This window comes from Calonectris borealis, chromosome 22 (genome assembly GCF_964195595.1).
Source record: "Calonectris borealis chromosome 22, bCalBor7.hap1.2, whole genome shotgun sequence".
Taxonomy (NCBI): domain Eukaryota; kingdom Metazoa; phylum Chordata; class Aves; order Procellariiformes; family Procellariidae; genus Calonectris; species Calonectris borealis.
The window spans coordinates 8701370-8728153 of record NC_134333.1 but is presented as its reverse complement, the minus strand read 5'-3'; the positions used below and the strand labels follow the sequence as shown (position 1 = coordinate 8728153).

General features: G+C 69.3%; 2 protein-coding genes across 2 annotated transcripts; one reads left to right on the top strand and one right to left on the bottom strand.

Annotated features, from left to right (window-relative positions):
* The first annotated feature begins 8575 nt into the window (after nt 1–8575).
* On the top strand, nt 8576–18120 carry TBX21 (T-box transcription factor 21). The gene is made up of 6 exons (XM_075171507.1): nt 8576–9518; nt 15934–16088; nt 16180–16301; nt 16376–16534; nt 17171–17232; nt 17322–18120. Exons 1-6 carry the CDS (start codon nt 9052–9054, stop codon nt 17968–17970), a joined length of 1614 nt encoding a protein of 537 aa, XP_075027608.1. The 5' UTR covers nt 8576–9051; the 3' UTR covers nt 17971–18120.
* A 119-nt stretch (nt 18121–18239) lies between these two features.
* OSBPL7 (oxysterol binding protein like 7) lies at nt 18240–26492 on the bottom strand. Its single transcript, XM_075171505.1, has 23 exons — nt 26443–26492; nt 25130–25331; nt 24788–24910; nt 24577–24630; nt 24343–24456; nt 24136–24255; nt 23922–24042; nt 23731–23834; nt 23538–23630; nt 23303–23432; nt 23070–23194; nt 22760–22840; nt 22548–22679; nt 21902–21992; nt 21558–21835; nt 20850–20987; nt 20709–20772; nt 20551–20629; nt 20321–20465; nt 19556–19697; nt 19346–19472; nt 19141–19263; nt 18240–18981 (listed from the first exon to the last, which is right to left on the bottom strand). Exons 2-23 carry the CDS (start codon nt 25271–25273, stop codon nt 18873–18875), a joined length of 2637 nt encoding a protein of 878 aa, XP_075027606.1. The 5' UTR covers nt 25274–25331; nt 26443–26492; the 3' UTR covers nt 18240–18872.
* Between the last annotated feature and the right edge of the window lie 292 nt (nt 26493–26784).

Sequence of the window (26784 nt, the reverse complement as noted above, 5' to 3'; positions counted from 1 at the left end):
CCGCCATCTCGCTGCGGGGAGGTGACGGAGCCAACGCGCCGTGACATGGGCCTTGTGCCCCCCCCCGCCGCGGCCAGCGCCTCGCCAGCGCCCGCCGGGGGGGACTTTTTGGCTGTCACAACCCATCTGCGTTGGGGACAGCGTCTGCCGGCGCCGTAAGTGGGGTTAAACTCGGGGTCACCTGGATCGAGCATCCAAGGTGGGGGGATCTTGTGGAAGACAAACACACACACCACCCCCCAAGTCCCCCTGTGCCCTGGCATCCCCTGTCCCCGCTTGCCACTGGGGTGGGATTCAGGGGGTGGGATGCAGGGGGTGGGATGCAGGGGGTGGGATGCAGGGGGTGATGCTCCGTGATGCAGGGAGCGCTGGGGATGCAGCAGGAGGAGGGACATAAAACATGTCCCCTGGTCCCTGGGTGGCTCTCGGGGACAGCACGGTGGTGGCCAGCCATGGTGGTGGCCCTGTGGCAGACGTGTCCCCAGGGAGCTGCGCCTTGGCTCTTGCTGCAGGTCCTGGCTCTTGCTGCGGCCGCGGGGACACGTGGGGCCGTGACGGCCGGGACCCGCTGGCGGCCCCGCTCTGGCCGGTGGCCCGAAATCCAGCACCAGGCGGGCACCCGGGGGCCATCGACACCCGCGCCGACAGCCTGAACTCCCCGTGACCCGCCGGGAAGGTGGACACGGCCACCGCCAGCGTGAGGCCACCCCGGGCACCGGGCCCCCCCTACAGGGAGCACAGCCCCAGCGGTCCCTGCTGCAATCCTGCCCTGAATCCCCCCGTGGGAAACCTCGGGGTCCCCCCAAAAGCCCTCCAGCACCTGCAGGGGGACTCGGGGCTGGGAAAGTGGCATTTTGGGGACAAATCTGGCCCCGCTTGCGCTAGTGGGAGCATCCTGGTCTGATGCCGAGCCCTGGCGCTTTGGAGGAGCCAGGCTTCGGGCAGGTGGGATTTGGGGCTGGGGTCCCACCGCCCCGGCAGAGCCGCGCGATGCCAACGGCACATTCCATCCCCTTCCACCTCCATCACACCCCTCCCTCATTTTCGGCTCCCCCCGCCGCTGTCCGGGCTCTCACCGCGCCGGCTGGACCCGCGGGCGGCTCCTTTTAACCGGCGGCTGAAATGAAACCGGCTCCGGCTCCTTCCCCCTGACCTATTTTTAACATTTGATTGGATTTATTATTTTTTTTTTCTCTCCCCGCACGCCGGCCCCGGGTGTGACCGCGGTGTCAGCCCCGCGTCACATCAATTAACGCGCGCGGGGCGTCATTTGTCACTTTGCATTTCCCAAAGGCCCCTCGCCGTGCCGCCGCGGTGGCGGTGGGCGCGCGCCGGGCTGGGTGTGCCCACCGCGGGATGGGTGCTGGTGATGCTCCTCCTGCCCAGTGTTTCAGGGTGCCCAGTTCTGTGTGGTGGGGACCCAGTGGCCGGTGATGACGTCCACTTTGGTGGGGTCCCGGTGCTGGATAGGAGGGTCCCCGGCGGGGGCTGGTACACCCGACCACGGCCCCCCCGGCCCCGAGCAGCCGGTGCCGACACCTCCACTTCCGTCGGCAGGGCCCCCATGGGTATTTTTAACTCCCGGCTCTGCCGTTTGGCACGCGGCGAGTGTCCGTCCCCGCCGCTGCCCTGCCTCCGGCTGCCTCTCCCAGCCCGCGCCACCCCGGGGCAGGATCGGACCCTCCAGAGCCACGTCGGATCCTGCAGGACTGCATGGGACCTGATGGGACAGGATGGGACCCAACGGGTCAGGATGAGTCCCTATGTGGCAGGGTAGGACCCTGCAGAGTAGGATTGGACCCTGCGGGACAGGATGGGACCTAAAGGGGCAGGATGAGACCCTGCATGGCAGGACAGGACCCTGCAGCACAGGATAGGATCCTATGGGGCAGGATTGGACCCTAAAGGGCAGGGTTGTTCCCTACAGGGCAGGATGGGCCCCTGGAAAACAGGACTAGACTCTGTGGAGCAGGATCAGACCCTGTGGGGAAAGATGGGACCCTGCAGGGCAGGATTGAACCCTATGGGGTAGGATAGGATCCCATGTGGCAGGACCTGGAGACCCAGCTGGGACCCTGCGGGACAGGATGGGACCTAAAGGGACAGGATGAGACCCTACGTGGTAGGACAGGACCCTGCAGGATGGGATGGGACTTAAAGGGGCAGGATTGGTCCCCATGGGGCAGGATCAGACATCGCCATCCCTTCTGCTGGGCTGGAGCCTCCTCAGCCCCATCCCAGGGGGGTCTGGCCCCCCTATGTCCCCGCGTCACCTGTGCCACCGAGCCCGCGGGACCCCTCCCCTGGCCAGATCCCCGAACGGGGGCTCTCGGGAGGGGCGGGCGATCCCGCACACGCGTGTGCCCGCCGGGGCCGCGCGTTGTCAGAAGCTGTAGCCCGTGTCTCGCCCGCCATCCCCCCGCCCGGTCAGCGCACATCACTCCCCAGCCTTCGCCTCCCGCTGACGAAGAGGAAGGGCCGGGGGCCCGAGCCCCGAGCCCCGCGTGCCCCCGTCACGCTAAGCCGGCCAGACAGGGGCTGCAGCCCCCCGGCGCTCCCCAGGGAGCTGCGGCTTTTCACCGAGGATCTGGCTCCCGCTGAAGCAAATCGCCTCGTACAGGAGCGGGGCGAGGGGCCGGGGAGCGGCGGCGGGGGGTGAAACGGACTCCCCCCGGCCCGGCGGGTGCTGGCGGGGGGGCCCTCGCACGGCCGACGGCCCCCCCGCGCTGCACGTGTGCACGCGCACACAGCGGGCCTGCTGCGCGCATGCGGGCGCGCTCACGCCAGCATCCTTGCACGCACGCGGCTGGCTCCCTTGCACACCCACAGCGGTCCCTGAGCACACCCGTGCGCACCCCAGCCCCCTTGCACACCCGTGCACACACAGGCTCCCTTGCACACCCATGCGCACTCCAGCCCCCTTGCACACCCATGCACACACAGGCTCCCTTGCACACCCGTGCGCACCCCAGCCCCCTTGCACACCCGTGCACACACTGGCACCCTTGCACACCCGTGCACACACAGGCTCCCTTGCACACCCGTGCACACACAGGCTCCTTTGCACACCCGTGCGCACCCCAGCCCCCTTGCACACCCGTGCACACACAGGCCCCCTTGCACACCCGTGCACACACAGGCTCCCTTGCACACGCATGCGCACCCCAGCCCCCTTGCACACCCGTGCACACACAGGCTCCCTTGCACACCCGTGCGCACCCCAGCCCCCTTGCACACCCGTGCACACACAGGCCCCCTTGCACACCCGTGCACACACAGGCTCCCTTGCACACGCATGCGCACCCCAGCCCCCTTGCACACCTGTGCACACACAGGCTCCCTTGCACACCCGTGCACACACTGGTGTCCTCTCACACCCATGCCCCCTTGCACACCCACACCCCCCTGGCCCCTTGCACACCCACTCACACCCATGCACACATAGGCTTCCTTGCACACCCATGCACACCCCCCCCAGCCCCTTACACACCCTCGCACACCCATGCACACACCCCCGGCCCCTTGCACACCCACACACACATACCGGCCCCCTCGCACACCCACGCAGCCCCATGCTCATCGATGCTCGCCGGCGCTCCTGCACCATGCACTGCACACGGTGACACCCCGGACACGGTGGCACCCGGACAGGGATGCAGTGGGAAGCTGCCCCGTGAACCCTGCCACCTCCCACGCAGGGTCCCACGGCCAGGGCGAGGAAGAGGAGGGACCAGCGCCAAACTGCGGTTCAGTCCCCCCGGGGCCAGCGGGCAGGATCTGTCCCGCAGGCGGGAGGCAGCGCACCCGCCACCGCTGAGCCCCGTGACTCCGGGCGCTGGGGCTTCGAGCGGGACCACCCCAGGGGCAGGGCATCGGGGGGCTCCCTTGGCCGGACCCCCCGTGCCACCCCACGCCAGGGCCCCCCGGGAGCGCGGTGGCCGTGGCGGGGGCGCGGGGGCGCGGGGGTTGGCGGCGTGGGGCCGAGCACCAGGAGGGTTTTGGATGGCAGCGGCTGGAACGATGTTAATGACTTTTCTTCCTGTTGCTCTCCTTTTACACCGAGGGCAGCTCCGTAACCAGAGCTGCTTCCTTCCCCGAGATTAAGGAGCCGTCTGCTCGGCCCCCCCCGGCCGCTGACCCCCCCGGAGCTGCCACTGACTTGTCACCCCTGGCTGGCCCAGGCCTGGCCCTGGCGGTGCTGGGGAAGAGGCGGCACCCATCCCCAGCACCTATGGGTGCTCCCCTTCCAGCGGGGTCCGGCAGCAGGAGGTGCTGAGCATCCTCCCAGCACTGGTCAGGATTCCTTTCACCAGATGGGGAGATGGTTTGAGGGTGCTCGGGGGAAGCCCCACGGCGGGATGGGCTCGCCACGGCCCCCCGCTCCCCTCCTTCCCCCCGGGTCCCCCCCGTGGGGCTTCCCCCCAAAGCGGGGCTGCCGAAGGGCCGGGGTGGAGCGTGGTGGCCGCCCGCCAGCGCTGGGCAGTTTCGGGGCAGGAAGGAGGAGGGTGACAGTGCTGGGGTGCAGGGTGGGGAGTGGTGGCGTGGGGAGGATGGGGGCCGGGACCCACTGTGGTGGGGGCCGAGCCCCCCAAACCGGCCACTGGCTCCGCTTCGTTCCCCACGCGTCACCGCCCGCGACTCAGTTTCCCCTGTGCACTCTGACTCATATGACACTGCTGGTGGTGTGGGACCTGGCTACGCTTTTGGGGGGCAACAGGGTGCCTGGGGTGCCCTGACTGGGGGATGGCCGGGCTGGGGGTGCAGGAGGGGGCTTTGCAGGGTGGGAGCCCGGGCGGGCTATTGGGGGGCTCAGCAGCATCGCTCCACTCCGGGGTACAGCCTGGAGGGACCAGGGATGTGGCTCCATCTCACCCCGCACCCTTCGGCCGCTGGGCTGCAAAGCACCCAGGGCTGGATGCAACCAGGTGCAGGATGTGGCCCCGGGCCGGGCTGCGCTGGGGGTCCCCCGGGTGGGTGGCAGGTGGCCGGCCCGGCCCGGCCGCGCTGCGGTTTGCATTCATGCCTCCATGAGCTTCTCAGCAACGCGCTGCCTTTGAGCGGCAGCGAGATGCAAATTCCTCCGGGGTGGGGGGAGTATTTTTGTTTTTCCCTGAGACCAAATTTAGCCCCCGTGGGTGCCCGGTGCCTTCACGCTCATTTTAATAATGAAAACAGGAACAATGCCATTTTCTAAGAAAATAACCCCCAAAGTTTCCCGTCAGTCCCCAGCAGCCAAATTCCTGCCGGAAAAGCAAATCCCCACGGCAGCACCGGCCGGGGTCTGGGCTGGACAGTGGCGTGGGGACAGTGGGGCTTGGGGACAACGGGGCTTGGGGACAACAGGGCATGGGCTCGCACCCTGATGGGGGCTGGCTCCTGCCCAGTGCCTCTGCCGGGGATTTGGTCCTGGGGTCAGCCGGGCTGATGTCCAGGAGCGGTGAGATGCAGGATGGAGACGTGTCGCAGAGGTGACGTGGAGCAGGGGGTGTCTGGGATAATCCCCCACAAGGCTCCGACCCCCACCCCGTGCTGGCAGGGAGACCCCAGGGATGGGGATATTCAATCCTGCAGCTGCGGAAGGAGAAACCGAGGCACAAGGCGATGCCGGGGCTTGTCTCAAGCCAGGGCTCGGCTCTCGGGAGACTGGAAATCCTGCTGGGGACGGGCGCAGGCTCGATGCTGCAGCTGGTTTGGGGAGGGATGTGGCCCGCGGGGCAGAGCCTGCGAAGCAGCAAGCGCCTGCAGCGAGAGCCGCTGCAGCGAGAGCCGCTTCCTCCCCGGCCCCTCTGCGGGCGCTGGCGTTTCGGTGAGCGCCGGAAACCGGACGGGTGGCCAGGAGGGACCAGGCACGGGGGACACACGCTGCCGGCCTCGGCCGCTGGCCCCATGCTCTTGGGGATGCTCCGATGTGCAAAGTGCCGTGGTGCATCAGCCGTCTGCAGAGGGGAAACTGAGGCACGGGGCTTGAAGTGGGGGAATTTGGCTTGAAGTGAGGATGCCCGGCCGGCTTTGCTGCTGCAGAGCCACTGCCCGGCTGCAGGGAGGTTTGGACCCAAAATCCTGGTGCTCCCTCGCCACGGAGGGCTGAGCTCGGGCTGCTCGGCGCAGAGACTGTCCCATCCCCAAGGGACATCGCGTTGGGGAGGACCAAGCCTAAATCCCAGGCTGAGGATGCCCCGGAGCATCCCTGCCACCGGCAGACGGGGCCATCGGAGGCTGTTTGAGGTGACAGCCAGGACACGGCTCCCAGCTCTCCTCTCCCTCCTGGCCCCAAGCGAGTCCTCCCTGCGCAGGGACACTTGTGACAACCATTGCCCCAGGAGTCCCGCTGTGTCTCCCAGGGAGGGCAGTGTCCCCGGTGTCACTTTACCGTGTGTGTGAGACTCAAGGACATGACATCCTGGGGACAGAGCCACGCTCCTTCCCCCACCCCGCCGGACCCTGCTGTCGGCACCGTCTGGGACCGGGACCCCCAGGGGTGAGGGGGATGTGGGACAGCGGTGGCAAGTCCCCGGCCGTGGGCGCAGCGGGGATGCTCGTGAGCCCGACACCCGTCTGGGTGGCCGCAACGGCTGATCTCACAGTGGGGGGGTGTGCCTGTGAATTTATCCTCGCCGGCGATGGTATAACAGGAATGAATTAGCACATCGTGACGTCAGGGAGCACATGTGCTGCAGCACTTGCTTCCCCCCTGTTAATGAGTCGCTCCCCCCCCCAACCATAACCCCCCTCCGGCCTTTATTTTTCCTCCTAGAAAAATTTTCTGGAAATTTCCTTGTTTTCCTTCTTTTTTTCTCACTTGGGAACTCAGCAGGGGGATTCCTGCCTGATGGGGGGGGAAGGGGTGGCAGTGCCCTGGCAGCCCAGGGGTGCCTGGGGAGGGGGGGGCAGCTGCCATGCTCTGCCCTGGACACAGATGCCACGCACAGCGGGCAGCGGCTGTGCCAGCGAGGGGTGTACATGCGTGTGCGTGTGCATGTGCATGTGTGCGTGCACACACCAGGCCAGGGGTGAGCATGGGGGGGGCTGCCCCCACTGCAAAATCCTCTCCCCCGCTGCCACATGCCCCAACACCAGCCCTCTCCCCCCCTAACTCCCAGGGGATTAGGGGCCAGGAGGAGCTGGCAGGGAGCCGGAAAGGCGGGGGGGGGCCAGCGGGGGGGGCTTTGCATAGAGATTGAAGCCCGGGACCCCTCTGAACAATGACACCGGTGAAAAGCCGGCCCGAATGGCTGCTAAGCTGTGTCTGATGGGCCAATACACAACCCCCTGCGAGACCACCGCTCTGGCCCGGAGGTGACTCACCGTGGGGACGTGGGGGTCTCGTCCATCCACCCCCCACGGCCCAGCCACGGCCCCCGCCCCGCACATCCTTAACTCCCCATTTCCTCCTGCCCCACAGCCGGACCCCTCCGTGGGGGAAGCAGAGCTGTCCCCATCCCTGTCCCCATCCCCATCCCTGTCCCCATCCCCATCCCTGTCCCCATCCACATCCCTGTCCCCATCCGCTCCCGCTGCCCCCTGGCAGCACCATCACCAGTGACCCCGGGGCCACGGAGCCCAGGGGATTTAGATGTGGGTTTGGTAGACACCCACATATGTCCCCTTTATCCCCCCCCTCCCCGCATGTCCCCAGCCCCAGAGGGGTCCCGCAGGCGTGGAGGAGGCTGGGCACATCCCTGCACTCAGGGGCCGAGCCTGGACCCCGGGAGAAGGGGACACGGGCCGGTGGCAGCGTCACTCGTCCTTTCATGCGGTGTGGGAGCGATGGGTGCAGGGTGGCACCCAGCTGTCCCCCACCCTCCCGCACCGCTGCCCCACTGGGAATGGAAAGTATTGACGGGCGCTGAGCTGGGGAGCTGCCAAGGGAAGCGGTCCCTCCAGAGCAAAATGCCTTCGTGATGGCTCCAGGGGACACGGGGACTTCCCCAGCACAGTGGGGTCAAGGGCAGGTGCCGGGAAGGCCTGGCCTCAGGGTGGGCACAGGAGCGGGCACGCAGGGTGGGCATGGCTTGTCCGAGCTCCCCAGAGAACTCGGACCAGCCCAAACCCAGCAAGAACAGGACGAGCCCCCAGTCCCGGTCCCCAGGCACTCACCAGCCTGAGCCTGCTGTGACACCAGGGTGTGCGGGGGGGAACCCAAGACCCACACGGAGTCTGGGGGCTGCCCCGGTCTCCCCAGAAGGGAAACACCCCCGCGCAGGGCCCATGCAGCACCCCCCGGGCAAGTGGGCTAACTAATGGATTAATTAAAAGTCCTGGGAGGAGGGGGGACAGGGTGTTAACTGGCCCCCAGTGCCCTGTGTCACCCCAGAGCCCCAAAATAGTGGCAGGAGTGTGGCCCTCGCACTGTCCCCCTGGTCATAGTGTCCCTGTCCCCTCCCATGTCCCCACCCTGCCAGTGTCCCACGGCCCCGGCTGCTCCCGCGTCCCCACTCCCCCAGTGCCCCATGTCTCCACGTGTCCCCCAATCCCCTCCCACGCTCCGTGTCCCCTGCGTCCCCCATCCCCTCCCGCATCCCTGCACCCTCCCCGAGCACCGCTCCTCGCGTGTCCCGGCTCCCCGCGTGTCCCGCCCCCCTGGCCCGCCCCGTGCCCGCTCCCCCGCCCCGGTGGGGGCCGCCTCCGTGGGGGGGGTGGGGCGGAGCTCCCGGCGTGGAGCCGCTTCTTTGGATAAGAGGCGCGGGGCCACGGGGATGGGCAGGTGGAGCGCGTGAGGGCACCGGCAGCGGCACCGGCAGCAGCGGGGCAGGGCGGGCCCCCCCCCGACGGCACTTTTGGGGGCTTTCCAGGTGTTTGGGTTTGGTTTTTTTGTTTTTGTTTTTTGTTTTTTGTTTTTTTTTTTCCGGGTTTGGGTTTTTTGCCCCCCCCCGGCTTTCCCCGGGCCGCCCCGGCTCACGCTCCCCCCCACCCCCACCCCCGCCGGCCATGGAGGGGGCGGTGGGAGCCCGGCGAGGTGGGCACCGCTGAAACGCGCCCGGCTCCGGGTCCCGGGGCCGCCGGCGGGGCCCCCATGAGCGGCTGAGCGGGGCCGGTGCCCCCCGCCCGTCCATGGGCGCGCTGGAGCCGGGCACCGGAGCCCCCCGCCCCGCCGCCCCCATGCTCAGCGGTGCCGCCAGCTTCGCCAAGGAGCCGCCGGGCCCCCGGGACGCCGCCGCCTACTACGGTGATGGGGGGGGACCGGAGCCGGGAGCCCCCCCGCTGCCCTACGGTGCTCCCGGCGGCTTCGGCGGCCGGTTCCTGGGACCGTGCCCGCCTTACCGGCCGCCGCCACCGCCTCCCGCCGCCGCCCCGGTCGAGGGTTACGCGGTCGAGGGTTACGCGGGAGCGGAGCTGTACGCGGGCGCGGAAGGCGCTTACACCCCCGGGGCCGCCCCGCTGTGCCCCCGCGCCGGGCCGCTCTGCGCCCTGCCCGGGTACCGGGCGGCCGGTAAGGTGCAGGTGATGCTCAACAACTACCCGCTCTGGGCCAAGTTCCACAAGCACCAGACCGAGATGATCATCACCAAGCAGGGCAGGTGAGCCGGGACACCGGGGGGTACCGGGGGGGGGGGCCACCGGCAGCGGCACCGGGACCCGCACGGGAATCGGAGAGGAGAGGGTGGGGGTTCGGGGTGGGCAGGGATACGGGCAGGGCAGGGGCACTGGGGGTGCTGGGGTGGGCACGCCGGCAGTGGGGGTGCAGAGAGGGGTGCGGGACAGGCCGGGGGGGCTGCGGGGTGGGCTGGGGGTGGCCGGCACGGTGAAGGGCCGGAGGTTCCTGCCTCATCTCCCCAAAGGGCTGGAGGTGTGGGAGGTGTTTGTGGGGTCCCCGTCTGTCCGTGCAAGGGGGGGGGTGTGTGCAAGAGGGTTTGGGGGCAATGTCTTTCTGTGTGAGCAAAGGAAAACAGTGGGGGAGCGAAGAGGACCAGACTCCCCAAGTCTCCTTTTCTAGGGGAGTTGAGGCTTGCTGGAAGGAGAAGGGGGTCTGGGGGGTGTCCCCACCTGTGTCAGGGTGGGAGATGGGGGTCCAGACCTCCTGTGTCCGGGCAGGGTTTGTTGTGCCAGGAAGCTCGCGGAGATGGTGCTGGTGCCGGGGGCCTGGAGGCAGCGTTTATCCGGCCTCGACCCACGGGCCGGATCCAGAACTCAGCGCTGCAACAAGTAGTGAGAGCCCGGTGCTTGCCAGGGCCCGGGAGGGTGCCAGCGGCCCCGGCCACCCCACGAGCACAGGGTGGGTGGGTGACACCCCCTCTACTTGCTGTCCTCCCTCCGGGATGGAGGCAGGCAGAGGCTGGGTGCCCCCCATGTGCCTGGGGGAGCATTTCGGCAATGTCCTGGGTTGGTGACACAAACAGCCGTTGGTGACACCGCAGCTGGGCACCTGCTGTCCCCTCCGTGCTGCCTCCTGCCTGGGGTGTTCACAGGCTGTGGGTTCCTGGGGATGGGGAAGGGGCTGGGGCAGGGTTGGGGGATATGCGGGGGGCTAAAGTCCACCCCACCTCCGCCAACACCCCTGCTTGCAGGGTCTGGAGGGGGCCGGGTGCGATACGGGCCCTGGGGGGCCCTGGGGTCGCCCTGACTTGGAGCAAGAGGAGCCCGAAATGCTGGTGCCTACCCTGAGCCTGGGGTGATGTGGGTGGGGGGAGCCAGGCCCCGGGCTGCAGTTTGGGAGATCTCAGGGGGCTCGTGCTGGGGCGAGGAGGGGAGTGTGAGCATGGTGGGGCTGGGCACGGGGCTCAGCCCCCCCCGGATCAGGCTCAGGGGCTATGCCATGGCTCCCAAAACTCCATGGCAAGGGGGAGACAGGGCAGCGCACCCACCGCGTGGAGAGCAGCTGGCAGAGACCCCCCAGCCCCTCCCGCTGCAGCCGTTCCCGCCGCCATTCCTCCACCCAGGGGTTCTCTTTCTGCCCAACGGCGGGGCTGGGCGCGGGGGCTGCCGGCAGCGATGCTCCGCGCCCTCTCCCCTTCCCTCCCTCGGCCGAGACAGACGGTGTCACTTCGATGCTGAGACCAACCTGCTTAATGTGTTGGAAGTCTAAACACGTTAGGGCCGCTTGGTTTGCCACGGTCGTTCCCAGGCCTGCTCCCCCCGCCGGGCTCGGGGCCGCTCGGCAGCAAACCAGCACCGTCACGGATGGGGTGACGTGTCCCCAGCATCGGCCAAGGGGGTGACAGGGATGTTGGGCCCCCCAAATGGTTGTTTCTCACCCGCCATCATACAGGTCCCACAGGAACCTGCTGAAATTCGCCCCGTTGCTTTTCTCCTCTCTTTCCCCAGCTCTTGTGGTGGGTGCTGGGGCAGCGCCCATCCCCGCTGTCTCAGGGCGGCTCAGGATCTGGTGCTGAGGGTGTGGAAACTGGGGTGCCCCCAGAGATCCCATCCCCTCTGCCCTGCTGCACATCTGGGCCCTGCTGCCGGCTCCCAGCCTGAAACCAGGCCATTTTGGGGCTCTTTTTCCGGCTCCATCTCCCCGTGATGGCTCTGCAGAGGGGCTGGGGGCTGGGGGGACGTGCTGTGTGCTGGGGGGGCTCACAACAAACCCAGCCCAGGGAGACAGCAAACTCGGAGCCACAAAACATCTGTTTCCCCCGACCCCGAGCTGCTTTTGCAAAAATTTGTGTGCAGGGCTGGGTTGCAGCGGTGCTGAGCCACAGGAAAAACCCCGAAGTGGGGGCTCGAGGGGGACATGTGCCCTAACGCAGGCACCTGGGGGGCTCTGGGGCAGGGCAGGGGACGCATCCCGTCCCACTGGCGGTGTGGGCGCTCGGTCTTGCTGGGCTACACCGGTCCCTCAACGCTGGTGTCCCTGGGGCGCAGCCCCTCGCGTCCCTACGGAGAGGAGCCGAGGCTGGGTGGGAGACGGCGGCACTGGGGCGAACCTGGTCGGGTGCTGGGATTTACCCCCACTGGCACCTTCCCTGCGCACTCCTGCCTCTCTGCCCCGGCTGACACGCCGTCCCACGCCGTCCCGTGCCGTCCCACGCCGTCCCACGCCGTCCCGTGCCCACTCGTCCCCAGGAAAAATAATTTCCTGCTGGTTTCCCACGCAGGTCCCCATCCCTCCTCCGCCCCCCGCAGCTCTCGGGGCTCAGCCAGGGCAGGATTTCTGTGGAAACCCCCAAGGACTCGCCATGGCCCCGGCTGCGAAGGGCCCGGGGAATTCCTGCCACGGGTTTCTGCTCCGAAGCCAGGGCTGGCTTTGCCTTTTGGGGAGACGCAAGGGCTGGCTTTGCATTTGGGGGGGACTCAGTGCTGCCTTTGGGGCGTGCAGGGGCTGTCTTTGCATTTGGGGACACAAGGGGTGGCATTGCCTTTGGAGAGGACGCTGGGGATGGCTTTGTGCTTGGGGGACACAGGGACTGGCGTTGGCTTTGGGGGGGACGCGGGGGACAGCTTTGGGGACACAAGGGCTGGGCTTGCATTTAGCAAACAAGGGTTGGCTTTGGTTTGAGGGGTGCCAGCGTGGCCATGCATTTGGGGGAACACAAGGGCTGCATTTGCCTTTTTGGGGGGACTCGGGGCTGGTTTGCCCAGGCCGGCAGCTGCTGTTCCCGCGCAGGCTGGGCTGGGGGAACCCGGTGCCCGGCTGGCAGCTCTGCGGGTTGGAGGCAGTGGTGTAGCCGTGCCGTGCCATATCGTGCGCCATGTAGCTGTGCCATGCACCTATGCCGTGCCATGCAGCTCTGCAATGCAGCCACGCAGCACCGTGCCGCCATGCCATGTCACCGTGCCGTGCCGAGCAGCCGTGCAGTGCAACCATGCAGCTATGCAATGCCGCCGTGCCATGCACTGCCGTGCAGCCATGCCATGTCACTGTGCCATGCCGAGCAGCCGTGCCGTACGGCTGTGCCACGCAGCCGTGCGGTGGGGGCGGGGGGCAGGTGGAGCGCGGCGGGGGCTGCGCCGATCTCCCACGCGGCCGTGGTTCTTGTGGCCGCTTGGGCTGGGGCGCGCTGGGTTGCCATTGGGAGAGGAGGCGGCTCAGGAAGCCGGCAGCCCCCTCGGTGCGCTGCCGGGGGTGCAGGCGGGGGGGCACCACTGCCTGGGGGGGTTTGCGCTCCTGGCCCTGGGCAGGTTTCCAGGTATCTGGCCCCCCAGATTTCCTTTCCACCTGGACCCCCTGTCCCTGCTCCCTGTGTCCCTGTGACCGCAATGTCCCCAGGGTCCCATGTCACCTAGCGTCCTCTTGCCACCCATATCCCCTGGATGTGCCGGTGTGCCCCCAGCTCCCCGTGTCCCCTGGCTCCCCTGCCCCATAGCCACAGACCCCGTGTTCCCCCCAGCCCCCCAAGTCGTGGGGTTCATGCAGGGACAAACCTCGGGGCAGCCTGAGAGCCGGGAGCCCCTTCCAGAGCTCCAGAAACGAAGATGCAAAGGGAGGGAAACCAGAGGTGCCCACCGGCTTTTGGGGTGCACAGGAGGGGGGGTGTGAACTGGCTGGGGCATCCTGCACCCTGCCACGGCACCCCAAACCGCAGGGGCCAAACCCAGGGGAACCAAGTCCTGCCTGAGCAGCAGCCCTGGGAACTCGAGCGCCAGGGGATTTAAAAATAAACGCGAGGTGTGCATGGTTTTGGGTCTTACCCCCGCCCTCCCGTGCCCCGGCCGAGCCCTGCGGTTTGCACCGCGGCAGCGTTTGAGCTGTAACTCTCTCTCTCTGCTCCGCCGGCAACGCGAGGCTCGGGGAGCCGGGGAACTGGTGGTGTCGGAGCAAGCAAGGTGCAAAAAAAAACCTGAAGAAGGCTGTTTTCTTCCTCCCTGCTCCTTGCAGCGGCTTGGGGCTGGTGCAACACCCAGCCTGGCTGCTCACCCTGGGGCCAGCCATCACCCCGGCTCACTGGTGTGCCGGGAGCCGGTGCTGGTGCCGGTGCTGGGAAGGGCTTTGGCACCCGGAGCACGGCGGTGGCGAGGCAGCGCCCTGCGAGAGCTCGGCGGGGGCTCGGAGGCAGCGCAGCCCCTCGCTGCCGCCCTTTGATGTGGCTGCAATTTTTATCGGTGGCAGGAACCACCATCCCTTGACATAGCCGCGTCTCGCTCGCTCTGGAGCTGTGAGCCCTGGGGACCACCCGCTTTCGGCACATGAGTGGCGGGACGGGGTCTGTGGGGGCTCGGCCAGACCCCGGGGTACCCGGGATGCTCGCGGCCGCTGTCCGGCCGGGCCCCGGGGAGCACGTGCGCAGCTCCTCGCCATGAGCACCTCTTTCTTTTTCTTTTCCCCTCTCTCTCGCAAGGGCAATTTTGAGTCAGCGGCGCCTGGCGCGGGCTGCGCGCTCTTTCCACCGCTCTTTGCATGCCGCTTCCCCGGTGCCGCAGCACTGCCCGAGCCGCGCTTCCTGCCGGGGCCGCGGCCGAGCCCCCACGCTCCTGCCCCGGCACCCGGAGCTGCGTGCGCTCCCGGCCCCTCGCTTTGCTCCTCGTCCCTGGCTGGTGCGCAGGGGCAGGACGGCGGCCCCGGGGGCTCGGCTGGGCTCCCTGGTGCAGCAGCCCCCTTGGTGCCTGGCGCCATCCCTGTCATGAGCTCACAGGTCTCTGCCTTGGGGCTGGTGGGAAACCCTGGTGTGCTGGGGGCTGGGGTGGCCAGGAGCTGGCAGGGCGGGCAGGGCACCCCCTTCCCATGCTGGTGGGGAGGCAGAGTGGCCCCCCCGCACCAGCACCCTGCCAGGGTGAATCCTGCTGGTGGGCAGCCCCGCTGCCGGCTCCGTCCCTCGCTCCTGCCGGGATGACGGCCGGGCTGCGGGGAGCAGCCCACCCTCCCTGCCCGGACACCTGCGTTCTGGCAAGGGAGGGGGTGGAAGCCCCCAGCCCCACGCGGGACCCCTCGGCCAGGCAAGGCTTTCCGGGGCCCTTTCAGAGAAGCCCCAGCACCCGCTTTATGAGAAACGCCGGCGCTTCGAGGAAATTGGGGGGGTGAACCCAGCCCCCCGTATCCACTGGCCGCCCCCCACCCTCGCCCACCAGGTGCCGGCAGACGGGAAGCGGCACAGCTCAAGGGAGGGAGGAAGAGGGGGGAGAGAAGGAGGAGGCGGGGGGTGTACGGGGCTGCAGCCCCCCCAGCCCTCTTGCCCCAGGGGGTCAGGATGAATTCCCCCGTCACCCCATGTGTATCTCAGCCAGGCGAAGCTGGGAGGAGGGCTGAGGGCCCTCCGTGTCCCCCATGTTGGTCTGGGCGGGGGGGGTCCGTCCTGCTCCCCACCGGTGATGGCTCGTTAACACGGCTGACACTAACTGGGTGGCCGGGCAGCGGGGCCGGGGCTGCGGGTGGTGCCGGGGCTGGGGCTGGTTTCCAGCTCCGGCCGCCAAAAGCCAAAACTGCCGAAATGCCGGGTGCCGAAATGCCGCCATTGAAGAGCCGAACTCTGCTGGGGGGGCTGAACCAGGGACCCCGGCCACGGCTCGAGGCCCTGCTGTGAACCTGGGCCAGCAACTGGGGCTACTGGGGCTACTGGGGCCAGTGATGGAAAAGGAGAGACTGAACTTGGTGGGGGGGGCGTCAGATCTCCCACCCCAGGACTGGGATTTGGGGGTCCCCCGCAGGTGTGGGGGGGGACAGCGGGGTGCAGTCCCACGGGGGGCGGCAGCTGCAGCCCCGGGGCCGCAGGGTCCCCCCCGGCCGTCCCATCCCGTCCCCTTCCTGCCCTTGGCGCACGCTGGCGCCCAGCCCGAAATAGCAGCGGTGTTGGTTTCCGATCCGGAAGGTGCTTGGGGAGGGGGAGGAAGATGCCGGGGAGGGGGGGATCGGCCCCGAGAGCATCCCCCAGCTGCCGGGGTCAGTCACCTCCTCGTGGGCACCCAGCCGGGCTCGGGGGGGGGGCGGGCATCACGCTGCCTCAGTTTCCCCATCACCGCTCTGCAAGGCAGAGCCGCCCCCTCCCCGTGCAGCCCCTTGCCCTGGGGGTTGAGCTGGGGGGAGGGGGTGTGACAGTGTCTGTGCCTCTGTCCCCTTCCCAGGCGCATGTTCCCGTTCCTCAGCTTCAACCTCTCGGGGCTCAACCCCGTGGCCCACTACAGCGTCTGCGTGGACATGGTACTGGTGGACCAGCATCACTGGCGCTACCAGGGCGGCAAGTGGGTGCAGTGCGGCAAAGCCGAGGGCAACATGCCAGGTATGGGCCCCCTCATCCCCTTCCTCATCCTCCTCCTCCTTGCAGTGCTGGGCAGGGGGTAACCCCCTCCCTGCTGCCCTCCTCCTCCCAGGGAACCGCCTCTACCTGCACCCCGACTCGCCCAACACGGGTGCCCACTGGATGCGGCAGGAGGTCTCCTTCGGGAAGCTGAAGCTCACCAACAACAAGGGCGCATCCAACAACGTCAGCCAGGTGAGGGTCCTGCCGCCGTGCTGGGCTGTGCCGGGTCCCCGCGTGCCCCCCCTGACCGCCCGCTGCCCCCCCAGATGATCGTGCTTCAGTCGCTGCACAAGTACCAGCCCCGGCTGCACGTGACGGAGGTGAAGGAGGGCGAGGGCGAGGAGGTGTACCCCTCCCCGCACACCCACACCTTCGCCTTCCCCGAGACCCAGTTCATCGCCGTCACAGCCTACCAGAACGCTGACGTGAGTGTGAGACCCCTCCCCGGTCCTTAGCATAGGGGTACCCCCCACAAACAGCTCCCAGCAGCACAGGAACCCCAGCAACCCCCCAGCATCCTCCCAGGGCCACAGAAACCACTGATACACCCAGTATCACCCCAGCATCAGAGCAACCCCAGTAACCCCACAGAGCAGCCCCTGGTAACGCACCCCCCCCAGCACCCTCTAAGGTCCCCACTATGAGGAACACCCCAATGGCATCTCCCCAGGCCCCCCCCCTCTGCCAACACCCTTGTCCCCCGGTACCCGCCCTGCATCTCCTCAGCATCCCAGTACCTCCCCCTGAATTCCTTCAGCATCCCAGTAGTCCCCCCAGTACCCCCTGCATCCCCTCAGCATCCTGCAATGCCCCCCCAGCATCCCATCGGCATTTCAGCAATCACCCCAGTGTCTCCCCCCTCCAGCACAGTCTGCCCCCCCCAGCTGTGGCTGAGCCCCACGGGTGCTGGAGTGGGTGTCCTGGGACAGGCAGGGGACTCGGGGGGGGGGGGGTGGGTGGGAGGGCTGCTCGAGGGAAAAGGGATGGGGGGGACATCCCTGGTGGGGGGGGGACAGGCTGGCAGCAGCCCCAGCCCCCCCCCAGCGCCGTGTCCCCCCCAGATCACCCAGCTGAAGATCGACCACAACCCCTTCGCCAAAGGCTTCCGGGACAACTTTGACTCGTGAGTGTCCCCCCGCCCTCCCGCTGGTCCCCCCACATCCCCGCCAGCAGGAGGGCGTCCCCCCCAACTCCCACCCTGTCCCCCCCCAGGATGTACGCGGCCTCGGAGGGCGACCGCCTCACCCCATCTCCGCCGGACGGTCCCAGCTGCCAGCAGCTCCTGCCGGCTCCCCGCTTCCAGCCCTTCCTGCCCGAGCAGTACCCGCTGCCCCCCGGGCGCTTCTTCGCTGGGGAGCGGGGGGCTCCGCTGCCCCTGCCCCCCAAGGACCCCCCGCGCTGGTACTTCACCCCCCAGCAGTCGCCCGCCGCCGGGGCGCTGGAGTACGGCGGCTACGAGGGGGGGTACGGGGGGGGCAAGCTGGTGCCCTACGGGGTGAAGCCCTTCGCCCTGCCACCCGCCCCCCACCCACCCCTGCCCTACTACCCCGAGGGGCCGGGGGGCTTCGGGGTGGCGGGGGGCTGGAGCCCCGGGCAGTACGGCCCCAAGGGCAGCCCCGGGGCTCTGGGCTGGTACCGGGAGCCCCGGGAGGAGAAGGGGAAGGAGGCAGAGGGCTGGCCCCCCGAGCCCCCCGCCACCACCTCGGGTGACTCCTCGGACTCGGGGCTGTACGAGTGCAAGCGGCGGCGGGTGTCCCCGTACCCCTCCAGCACCGAGAGCTCCCCCCCGCCCCGCAACGGGGACCTCTACGACAAGGACCCGGGCGCTGACGGCGGCTACTACAGCTTCTACGGCAACTGAGCCACTCCGGGGGGGGCTCAGACCTCCCCCCCCCACCCAGGCACCCACGGGAGCTGGGCGCAGGGGGTCCTGTGTGTGCCCCCCCCCCTATTTAACACCCATATCCTGGGAAGACTTGAGCGGAGGGGGGGGGCTGCAGCCAGACAATCAGCCCCCAGTGCCACCCCGGTGGGGCCACGGGGGTGAGCGGGGAGGGGACGGGCGGGGGGTGTGGGTTTTCTTTTTGTCGTCGGTGGTTTTTAGAGGGGGGGGTTAATGCTGAAGTATTTATTGAGCCCCCGCGTGCCCAGCGTGGGGCCGGGGGCAGCAGCATATCTCGCAATAAAGGGGACGCTGTGGGGCACGGCTCTTTGCTCTCCTCTGCGGGCAGGGAGGAGGGAAACTGAGGCACTGGGGGGAGCTAAGGGTCTCGTGCCCCCCCACCTCGCTGGGGGTACCCAGGTGTCCTGGGCTGGGAGGGGGGTCCTGAGCCCCGGGGCTGGTGGCAGGGGGAAGGAAGCTCTCTGCACACCCCAGCTCTTTGCAGCCTTTATTAGAGCAGCCCCTGCGCACAGCTGGGGGGGCTGGAGGGGGTCTGCCCGCCCGCGGGCACCCTGAGGCCCCCTGCTACAACCCCCCCATTTGAACCAGGGACCCAGATGTCCTGTGCCCCCAGGGCAGGGGGGCACCGCCAGCCCCTACCCCCAAGTGCCCCAGCCAGCCCCGAGGCTCTGCCCCGGGTCGGGGAGAGGCACCGCCTGTGCCCCCCCCTCTTTTTTGTATCACAGTTTTTCTTAAATACTAGCAAAATGGCTGGGGGCGGGGGGGGCACTGCACCCCCAGTGCTGAGGGGACCAGCCCCGCTGCTGGGCACCACTGCTGTGATGAGCTGGGGGGGGCTCAGCGCCCCGCGGGGGGGGTCGCTACCAGAGCACCGCGCTGTCCAGGTGGGCGAAGCCGGGGTCCAGGCGCAGCTTCCAGTAGGTGTTGTTGGTGACCCACGACTCCTTGCCGTTGGCGTCCGTCAGCCGCCTGGGGATGGGGGGAGTCACGTCCGGGGTGCCGTCAATACCCCCCCCGGGGGGTCTACCCTGTTCCCTGAGTGCCCCCATCCCCCCTAAGCCATGGGGTACCCCCCTGCCCCATGTATCACCCCATACGCCAGCCCTGGGAGCCCCCCCGGTGCCGGACCTGAAGAAGCGAGCCTGGTGCACGATGTTGTTCTCCTCCATGACCCGGCGCCGGTCCCGCTGCAGCTGCTCGATCTGGCGCTTCTGCGTCTCGGCCGCCGGCACGTTGCCTTCCTCCAGGTACCTGGGAGGGGGCGGACATCGCTGCAACGAGCTGGGCAGCCTCAGCACCCCCACGCCCCCCCAGGTGCTGGGGTGCTGCTCACCGCTGGTCGGGGCGCAGGCGGGTGTCGGTGGAAGGCAGGACCCGCCGCAGCTCAGGCGTGAGCTCGTTCAGCTCCAGGGCAAACTGGGTGAAGCCGTAGTTCCTCTCGTGGTCGCGGGGCATGGGGTCTGCGGGGGGGGGGGGGGGCACAGTGCTGAGACCCCCAGGGCAGGGTGTCCCCCCCCCAGTGCAGCCCCCCCCCGGTCCTTACTGGCTCTCCAGACGCACTGCCCCGGGGCAGGCCCGCGGTGCAGCCCCTCGTGCCACTTGCCAGCCAGGCGCTCCACCACCGTCCCGCTGCGGCTCAGCACGGCCCCCTGCACCTCGTTGGCCCCCGCGCCCCAGTACCGCGCCTGCGGCCACAGGGGGCTGGGTGGGGTGGGCGGGGCTGGGGCGGGGCCGTTGGGAAAAGGTGGGGCCCTGAGTGAAGGGCGGGGCCATCGGGAAAGGATGGGGCCATTGGGAAAGGGTGGGGCCCTGAGTGAGGGTTGGGGGCACTGGGAAAGGATGGGGCCATTGGGAAAGGGTGGGGCCCTGAGTGAGGGTTGGGGGCACTGGGAAAGGGTGGGGCCATGAGTGATGGGGCGGAGTCATTGGGAAAGGGTGGGGCCGTTGGGAAAGGGTGGGGCCATGAGTGATGGAGCGGAGTCATTGGGAAAGGGTGGGGCTATTCAGAAAGGGCAGGGCCATGAGTGAGGGGTGGGGCCATTGGAAAAGGGTGGGGCCAGGCAAGGGGCGGGGCAACAACACAGTGTTTAGATAAGCATGTGGGTGAAGGGGGCGGGGCCACATCTGCAGAGGTGGGGCCAGGCAATGGTGATGTCAAAAAGGGCGGAGTCAGGAGCACATGGAAGGGTGGAGCTATGAGGTGGGACTAAAGGGCGGGGCCAGGGAGGGGCCGGGGTCAGGGAGTAGGCTGCGAGAGGTGGAGCCAGGGCGGGGCAGGGCGGGGCGGGGCAGGGCGGGGCAGGCGCACCTTGCAGAAGGTGATCTTGCAGTGGTAGGAGGCGTCGCGGGTGTTGCGGATCAGCACCTCCCCGTAGTGCTCGATCCAGCGGGGGCCGCTGAGGACGTTGTGGATGCACGTCGTCACCTTGTTCCACTCAAAGTGGTCCCCGGTCCTGCGGGCACCGCCGCACCGTCGGCCGGGGGAGGGAGGGCAGCGTGGCACCGGGGTGGGGCCACCTGCCGGGGCCGGGGTCTCACCTGGGCAGCTGGACGTTGACGGTGCCCATGGGGACGATCTCCAGGGACTTGCCCCAGAATTTGTTCTTCCACCTCATGTCTGCGGGGGGGTGGGAGGAGGTGAGACACCCCCACCCCCCGCCCCCTCGCGGGTCCCCAACACCCTCCTCAGCACCCACCTTGCCAGAAGATGAAGTTGTCGGACTCGGCGTGGCAGGCGGAGATGGGGGGGTGGTGGCAAACCTGGAGGGAGGAAAAGGGACACGCCACCGCCCCGTCCGGCTCCGTCCCCCCCTCCCCGTCCCCGTCCCCGTCCCCACCTGCTCGCTGATGAAGCGGAAGCCGCGGTCGGGCCGCACGCACTCGTAGGTCTCGCCCAGCACCGGGTTGAAGGGCTTGCTGCCCGCCCGGTAGTAGGTGGAGGCGTAGGCGGACACGGCGAAGGCGGCCACGTAGACCTGCCACCGCAGCCACCGCACCGCTGCCACCGCGCCGGGGCGGGGCACGCCGCGCTCCGCCCATCGAGGGCGTGGTTTACGTTGATCCCGCCCCGGTGGGTGTGGTTTTCCCGATCACGCCCATAATGGGCGTGGCCTCTCCGCGGTCGTGCATCCCCGTGCCCACGCCCCGTGCTGCTGGGGGGCGCGGCCGAGCCCCCCGAGTCCCCGGAGCCCCCCGAGTCCCCCGTGCCCCCCTGCTCCCACATGTTCCAGGAGCCCCACGTGTCCCCCGAGCCCCCTAAATCCTCAAACTCCCCAAGTACCCCCGTGTCCTCGAGCTCCCCCGTGTCCCCTGAGCCCCCCGTGTCCCCCGAGCTACCCCTACCCCTGTGTCCCTCGAGTTTCCCCGTGTCCCCCGAGCCCCCCCAATCCTCAAACTCCCCCAGTCCCCCCGAACTCCCTCCGTGCCCCCCAAACCCCCGACCTTCCCGAGCCCTCCGTGTCTCCCCAAGTCCCCCGTGCCCTCAATCTCCCCGTGCCCCCCCTTGCCCCCGAAGTCCCCCGTGTCCCCCGGGCCCCCCGTCTCACCAGGCGCTGGCGGGGGTCGCGGGCGCGGCTGGCGCGGTCCAGCAGCGCGCTGTACTCGAGCTCCTCGCAGAGCCGCTGCAGCGTGTTGAGCGGCTCGTTCAGCTGCACGGGCAGCGCCACGCGTGACAGGTCCTTCCCCACGCTGCTCCGCAACAGCCCCCACAGGCTTACGTCCCCCGACGGCGCGGGGGGGGCGGGCAGGCAGCTCCGCCGCCGCGGGTCCGGCCCCGGTAGCTCCAGCGGCGGCGGTTCCACGGGCATCCCCGGCCCCTCCGCTCCTGCCGGGCACCGGGCGGTGGGGCTGTGGGGCGGCGCCGCTCCCCCCGGTCCCCCCCATTCCGTACCTGTCGGGGGGCGGCCCGGCCCCCCCGGCTCGGCCGCGTCTTCGCAGGCGCTGGTGGTGGCCTCGCTGATGCACGACTCGTCGTCCGAGGGCTGGGGAGGCGCAGGGGACCGTCGGCGGCTTCGGGGGTCCCGAGGAGGGGGGTGCTCTGGGGGTTACCCCACCGGGGGGGGGGCAGGAGGGGCTGTACTGGGCAGGGTCCCCTCCGGCAGGATGGGACGAGACCCGGGTACCTGGGATGGGCTGGGGGCGGGCCAGGACGGGGAGGGGGTGGTGGGTACCGCAGGAGGGGGGAGCAGGGGCGAGGGGGGCCACCGGCAGCACCAGGCCCCCGTCACCAGGCTCAGAGACTGCGGAGACCCCGAGTGCCCAGAGGCAGGGGGCTGCAGGGGGCTGCAGGGGGCAGGGGGGCTGGGGGGGATGTAGGGACCGGGGGGGATACAGGGGCTGGGGGGGACATGGGGAGCAGGGGGGGCAGCTCCCGGGCCGGCTAACGGAGCGGGGGGACGGGCGAGAGAGAAGGGAGAGATGAACCCACAGCAACAGCGGGACGACAGGGGGGTCTGCAGAGACCCCCACCAGCAGAGCCCCGCCTCCTGGTCATGGCCCCGCCCCTGGCCCCGCCCCCGGCCGAAGCCCCGCCCCACCTCGTTCTCGGAGGAGCTGGCGGAGAGGAAGACCTCGCAGGCGTCGAAGAACTCGGTGTGCGAGTCGGCCAGCGAGACGATGCTGCGGTTGGAGAGCTGCTGCTCCCGGCCCTTGGCCGGCAGCACGTCCGGCTGTGGGGACAGCCACCGCCTCAGCCCCCCGCCCCAGGGCGTCCACCCGGACCCCCCGCCCCATCCCGGCTCCCCCTGACCTCGTCGGGGTGCAGCGAGGCAAAGGAGTCCAGGGTGGTGTCGGAGGAGACGGAGAGGGAGTGGAAGCGGCGCAGGGTGGCCTGCGGAGGCAGGGGGAGGCTGAGACAAGCCCCCCTCAGCCTGTCCCCTCCAGCCAGCATGGGGCTGATGGGGAGGGGGGGATCGCCCCGCTGCTGCCCAGGCACCCAGCACCAGGCTGAGACCCTGCCAACTCACTGCACCCACCGGCACCCCAATAGCAACAACCCCCGGGCCCCAGCAAGACCCAAAGCCAGGGGCAGCCCTGTCCAGCCCCCTGCAGTCCCTCACCCCGGCGTTGCCGGCACCGCCCGGGCGCGGGGCTGAGCGCCGCCGGTCCAGCGCCTGCCGCATCTCCTCCAGACGGGCCTTCTCGGCCATCAGCGCAGCCACCACGCTGCTGAGCGAGCCGTGCACTGCCGGGAGACACAGGCAGGCGGTCGAGCTGCGGCATGGCACCTCGGCACCCGCCCTGCCACCACCGGGACCCCCGGCGGGGCTCAGCACCCCCTGCCCCATCCCACCTTTCTGGGCCAGGACCCAGAAGCTCCTCTGCAGCTGGCTGTACTCGGGGGGGAGGCTGAAGGGCAGCTGGCTCTGGGACGGCTCCAGGTAGCGCGAGAGGTTGGGGACGGAGCCGTGCAGGCGGCCCACCTGGGGGGATACATGGGGGTCAGCAGGGCCCTGGGGGGCTCTGTCCCCGGGCAGCAGCTCAGCCGGCAGCAGGCAGAGCTCGGTGGGACGCCCGCTTCCCCTCACCCTGCCGATGGTGTCGTCCTTGGCAAAGCTCTGGGTGCACCAGATCTTGGTGGTCCTCCTGCCCTTCTTGGGCCTCTCCGTGGCGGCTGAGGGCTGTGAGCGAGAGGAGGGGGCTGGAGCCGGACCCTCCCTGGGAAGGGGGGCTGCCACACTGGGCGATGATCAGCCCTGTGCCCGCCGCTGCCCCGCTCACCTGGCTGCCAGAGATGAGGGGGGCCGAGGGGATGCGGTGCAGGGCCTCCAGGCTCTGCAGCATGCCGGTCAGCTCCTGCAGCTTCACCTGGCACTCCGACAGCTCTGCGATGGGCACAGAGCGAGCCCAGTCAGGGACGGGGGACAGGGCATCCCCCCGCCACCCCGTGCATCCCCTCCCGCCCCGCTCACCAGCCGAGCAGCGCTCCAGCCCCTCGCTGTCCTTCAGCCAGGCGTTCACCTTGTCCCGGGAGCTGGCGAGGGTGGAGAGGGCAGGGGCACTGCCCGAGGGCAGGATCCGCGTCCACGGGCCCTGCAGCAGGGGAGAAGGGGCACCGCCGGGGCTGCTGTCGGGAGCCCCACGCCCAGACACTGCCTCATATCACCATCCCAAGGTGCCACCCACCTGCGCGTTGGTGGGGGTCCTCCCTGCGGGACCCCCCCTGGGGCAGGGCTCGGGCCTCTCGCCCTGGTGATGGGAGCAGAGGCTGCTCACCCAACTGGCAAAGAGCTCCGGGGACTTGATCTGTGGGACAGGGGCAAGTTGGGGTGGGGGGGACCTGGGTGGGGGTTACCTAACGCCCCCAGCCCCAGTTCCAGCCCCCACCAGCACCTTGAGGTGGTAGATATTCTCCTCCGTGTCCAGGTCGACCCGCTGCGCCTTCTTGTTGATGGACATGACGGACTGACGGACGTCGATGGCTCCGTGCAGTTTGCCCTTGAGGACCTGGGGGAGCCCAGGGACGCCTGTCAGGGGGAAGCCCCCCTTCCTCATGGGGACCATGGGGTCTCCCCTGCCCCAAGCCCTCGGGGAGGCTGCAGGGACGCAGCCCAGCCCCACACTCACGTCTTGGCGTGTGGTGGCATATTTCAGGATGCCGTTTTCCAGCACAAAGTACCTCTGGGGACAGAGAGGGATGATTATTGGGGGGAGCAGATAGAGACTGATCCCTGCAGCCCCACAACCAGGGGCCCAAATTGCCCCAGGGATGGAGACGGCATCCAGGACCCGCCGGGGGACCAGGGGACGGCTCCCGGTGCCAGCTCTGCCCCGTTACCTTGTGCCAGCCCTTCAGGGGCCATTTCCTCTTCTTGAGCAGGTACCCTTCGTGCCGCTGCGGCTCCTGGCCCGGGCTGCCCCGCGCACGCGGCTCCTCCACCACCTCCCAGCTCTCCGAGCCCTGCCGGCGATGGGGGTCAGCATGGGGGTCCCTTGGCACCAGGGGCAGCCGGGGTGCTCCCCACCTTGTCCCCAGGCAGGGACACTTGGTACTCCCCAGGGGACAGAGCATCTCTGTATTCCCCTTCTTAAAGTGGGGTGAAGCCCCCCGAGGGCCCATGGTACCCCCAGTCCAGCCGGGGTACACCATTGGGATCCTGCTGAGCCCCCCCAGCCCAACCTGCTGAACGCTGCTGTGCTTGGAAGACACGGTGCTGTTGGAGCGCGACAGGGCCCTTTTCGGAGAGGACAGGTCCTTCTCGTGGCTGCCCATGGCCGGCGAGCGGAGGAGGATGGGGGGACCAGGCCAAGCCCCCCCTCCCATCCGCACTGCGAGGTCGGTGGTCCGAGCTTGGCCGTCACAGCCCAGGCGGTGGGAGCCACTGTGAGGAGGGGACGCCACGTCAGGGAGCCCAGGGAGGGCATCTCCCACCCTGCCAGCAGTTTTTGTGCCCTGCCAGACACCGTCATCCCTTCCCTCGCAGGGACAAGGACAGGGGGGGATCCTCCTGCCCCCTGGGAGCGGGGAGCCTTGCACGTGACTGCAGCTGGGACCCAGAAGCTTCTGCACAAGATGGAGCTTTCAACCCACCCAGCCTTATCTCGCCTCTACCCCCTGCCTGGTGGGTCCAGAGTCCGTCCCTGCCACCCTGCTCCCATCACCCCGTAGACTCGGTGCCATATGGCAGCTCCGCGGCGGGCACAGCTGGGAGGGCAGCCCGGGGAACAGAGAGTGGGATCAGCCCCGGTCCGTCCCGGCACCCCCAAACCAGGACATACCCCCCAAAATCTCCGATCTAGCTATGCTGCCTCCCGGCAGGGTGTTCCCGTTGCCCTTCTCAAGTACAAGAGGGGGAAACTGAGGCACGGGGAAGCTTCCCCCTCCAGCCTTGCCCCTGTCAGGGTACGCAGGCGTCCTGGCTGCTGTGGTAGCGCCGAGTCCCGGGATAACCCTGGGACGGCGGCCAAGGCCCGGCACCGATAATCGCGGCACCGATAACTGCAGCACCGATAACTGCGGCACTGTGCACCCCCACTCTGAGGGGAGGAGGACGGGGGGCTCCCACCGCAGCCCGGACCCCCCCTGCCCTGCCCAGCTTGGCAGCGAGCGGAAAGCCCCCCTGGGTGCTGCCGGAGGGCAGGGGAGCGGGACCCCCCCGCACGGGAGCGGGGCTGGGCCGGTACCCCCGGGGGTCTCCAGCCGCCTCCTCCGCCTGCAGCCCCCACCGAGGCGGGACGCAAAGCCCCCGCCTGCTCCGGGCAGGGTACGGCCGCGGGCACGACCCCCGGCAGCGCGGGGCAACCCCCTGCCCGGCGTCCCCCCCGCCCCGCCTGGGGCAAAGCCCATCCCCGTGTCCCCCCGCCTGCCCCACGCGGATGTCAACCCCCCGGAGCAGCGGGGGTCGGATCCGGGTGCCGGGGGCGGTGGGGCCCTGGCAGGGGGCGCGGGGCTGGAGCCCCCCCTCCGCTCCGGGCCGGGTCCCCGGTGCTCACCTCTGCGGGCGGCGGGCGGGCAGCCGGGGCCGGGGCCGGTCGCATCCTGCCCGGCGGCTGCAGGAACCGGAACACGGAAGGAGGCGGAGGCGCCGGGCCGGAGCCGCTCGGCTCTGCCCCCTGCACCGTGGAGGACCGGAGCCGGCAGCGCCGGGGGCCCGCCGGGGCACCGGGACCGCCCCCCCTCCCCGGCTGCCCGCACAGAGCTGGACCCACCCGCGTCCCGGGCACGGCCAGACCCGGACCCCCCACCCGAGGCCGCGGACAGCTCCGCGGCAGCAGGACGGCTCCTCTCCCGCATGGGGAGGGGGTCTCGCCCAGGCTGCGCCTGCTCCCCACCCA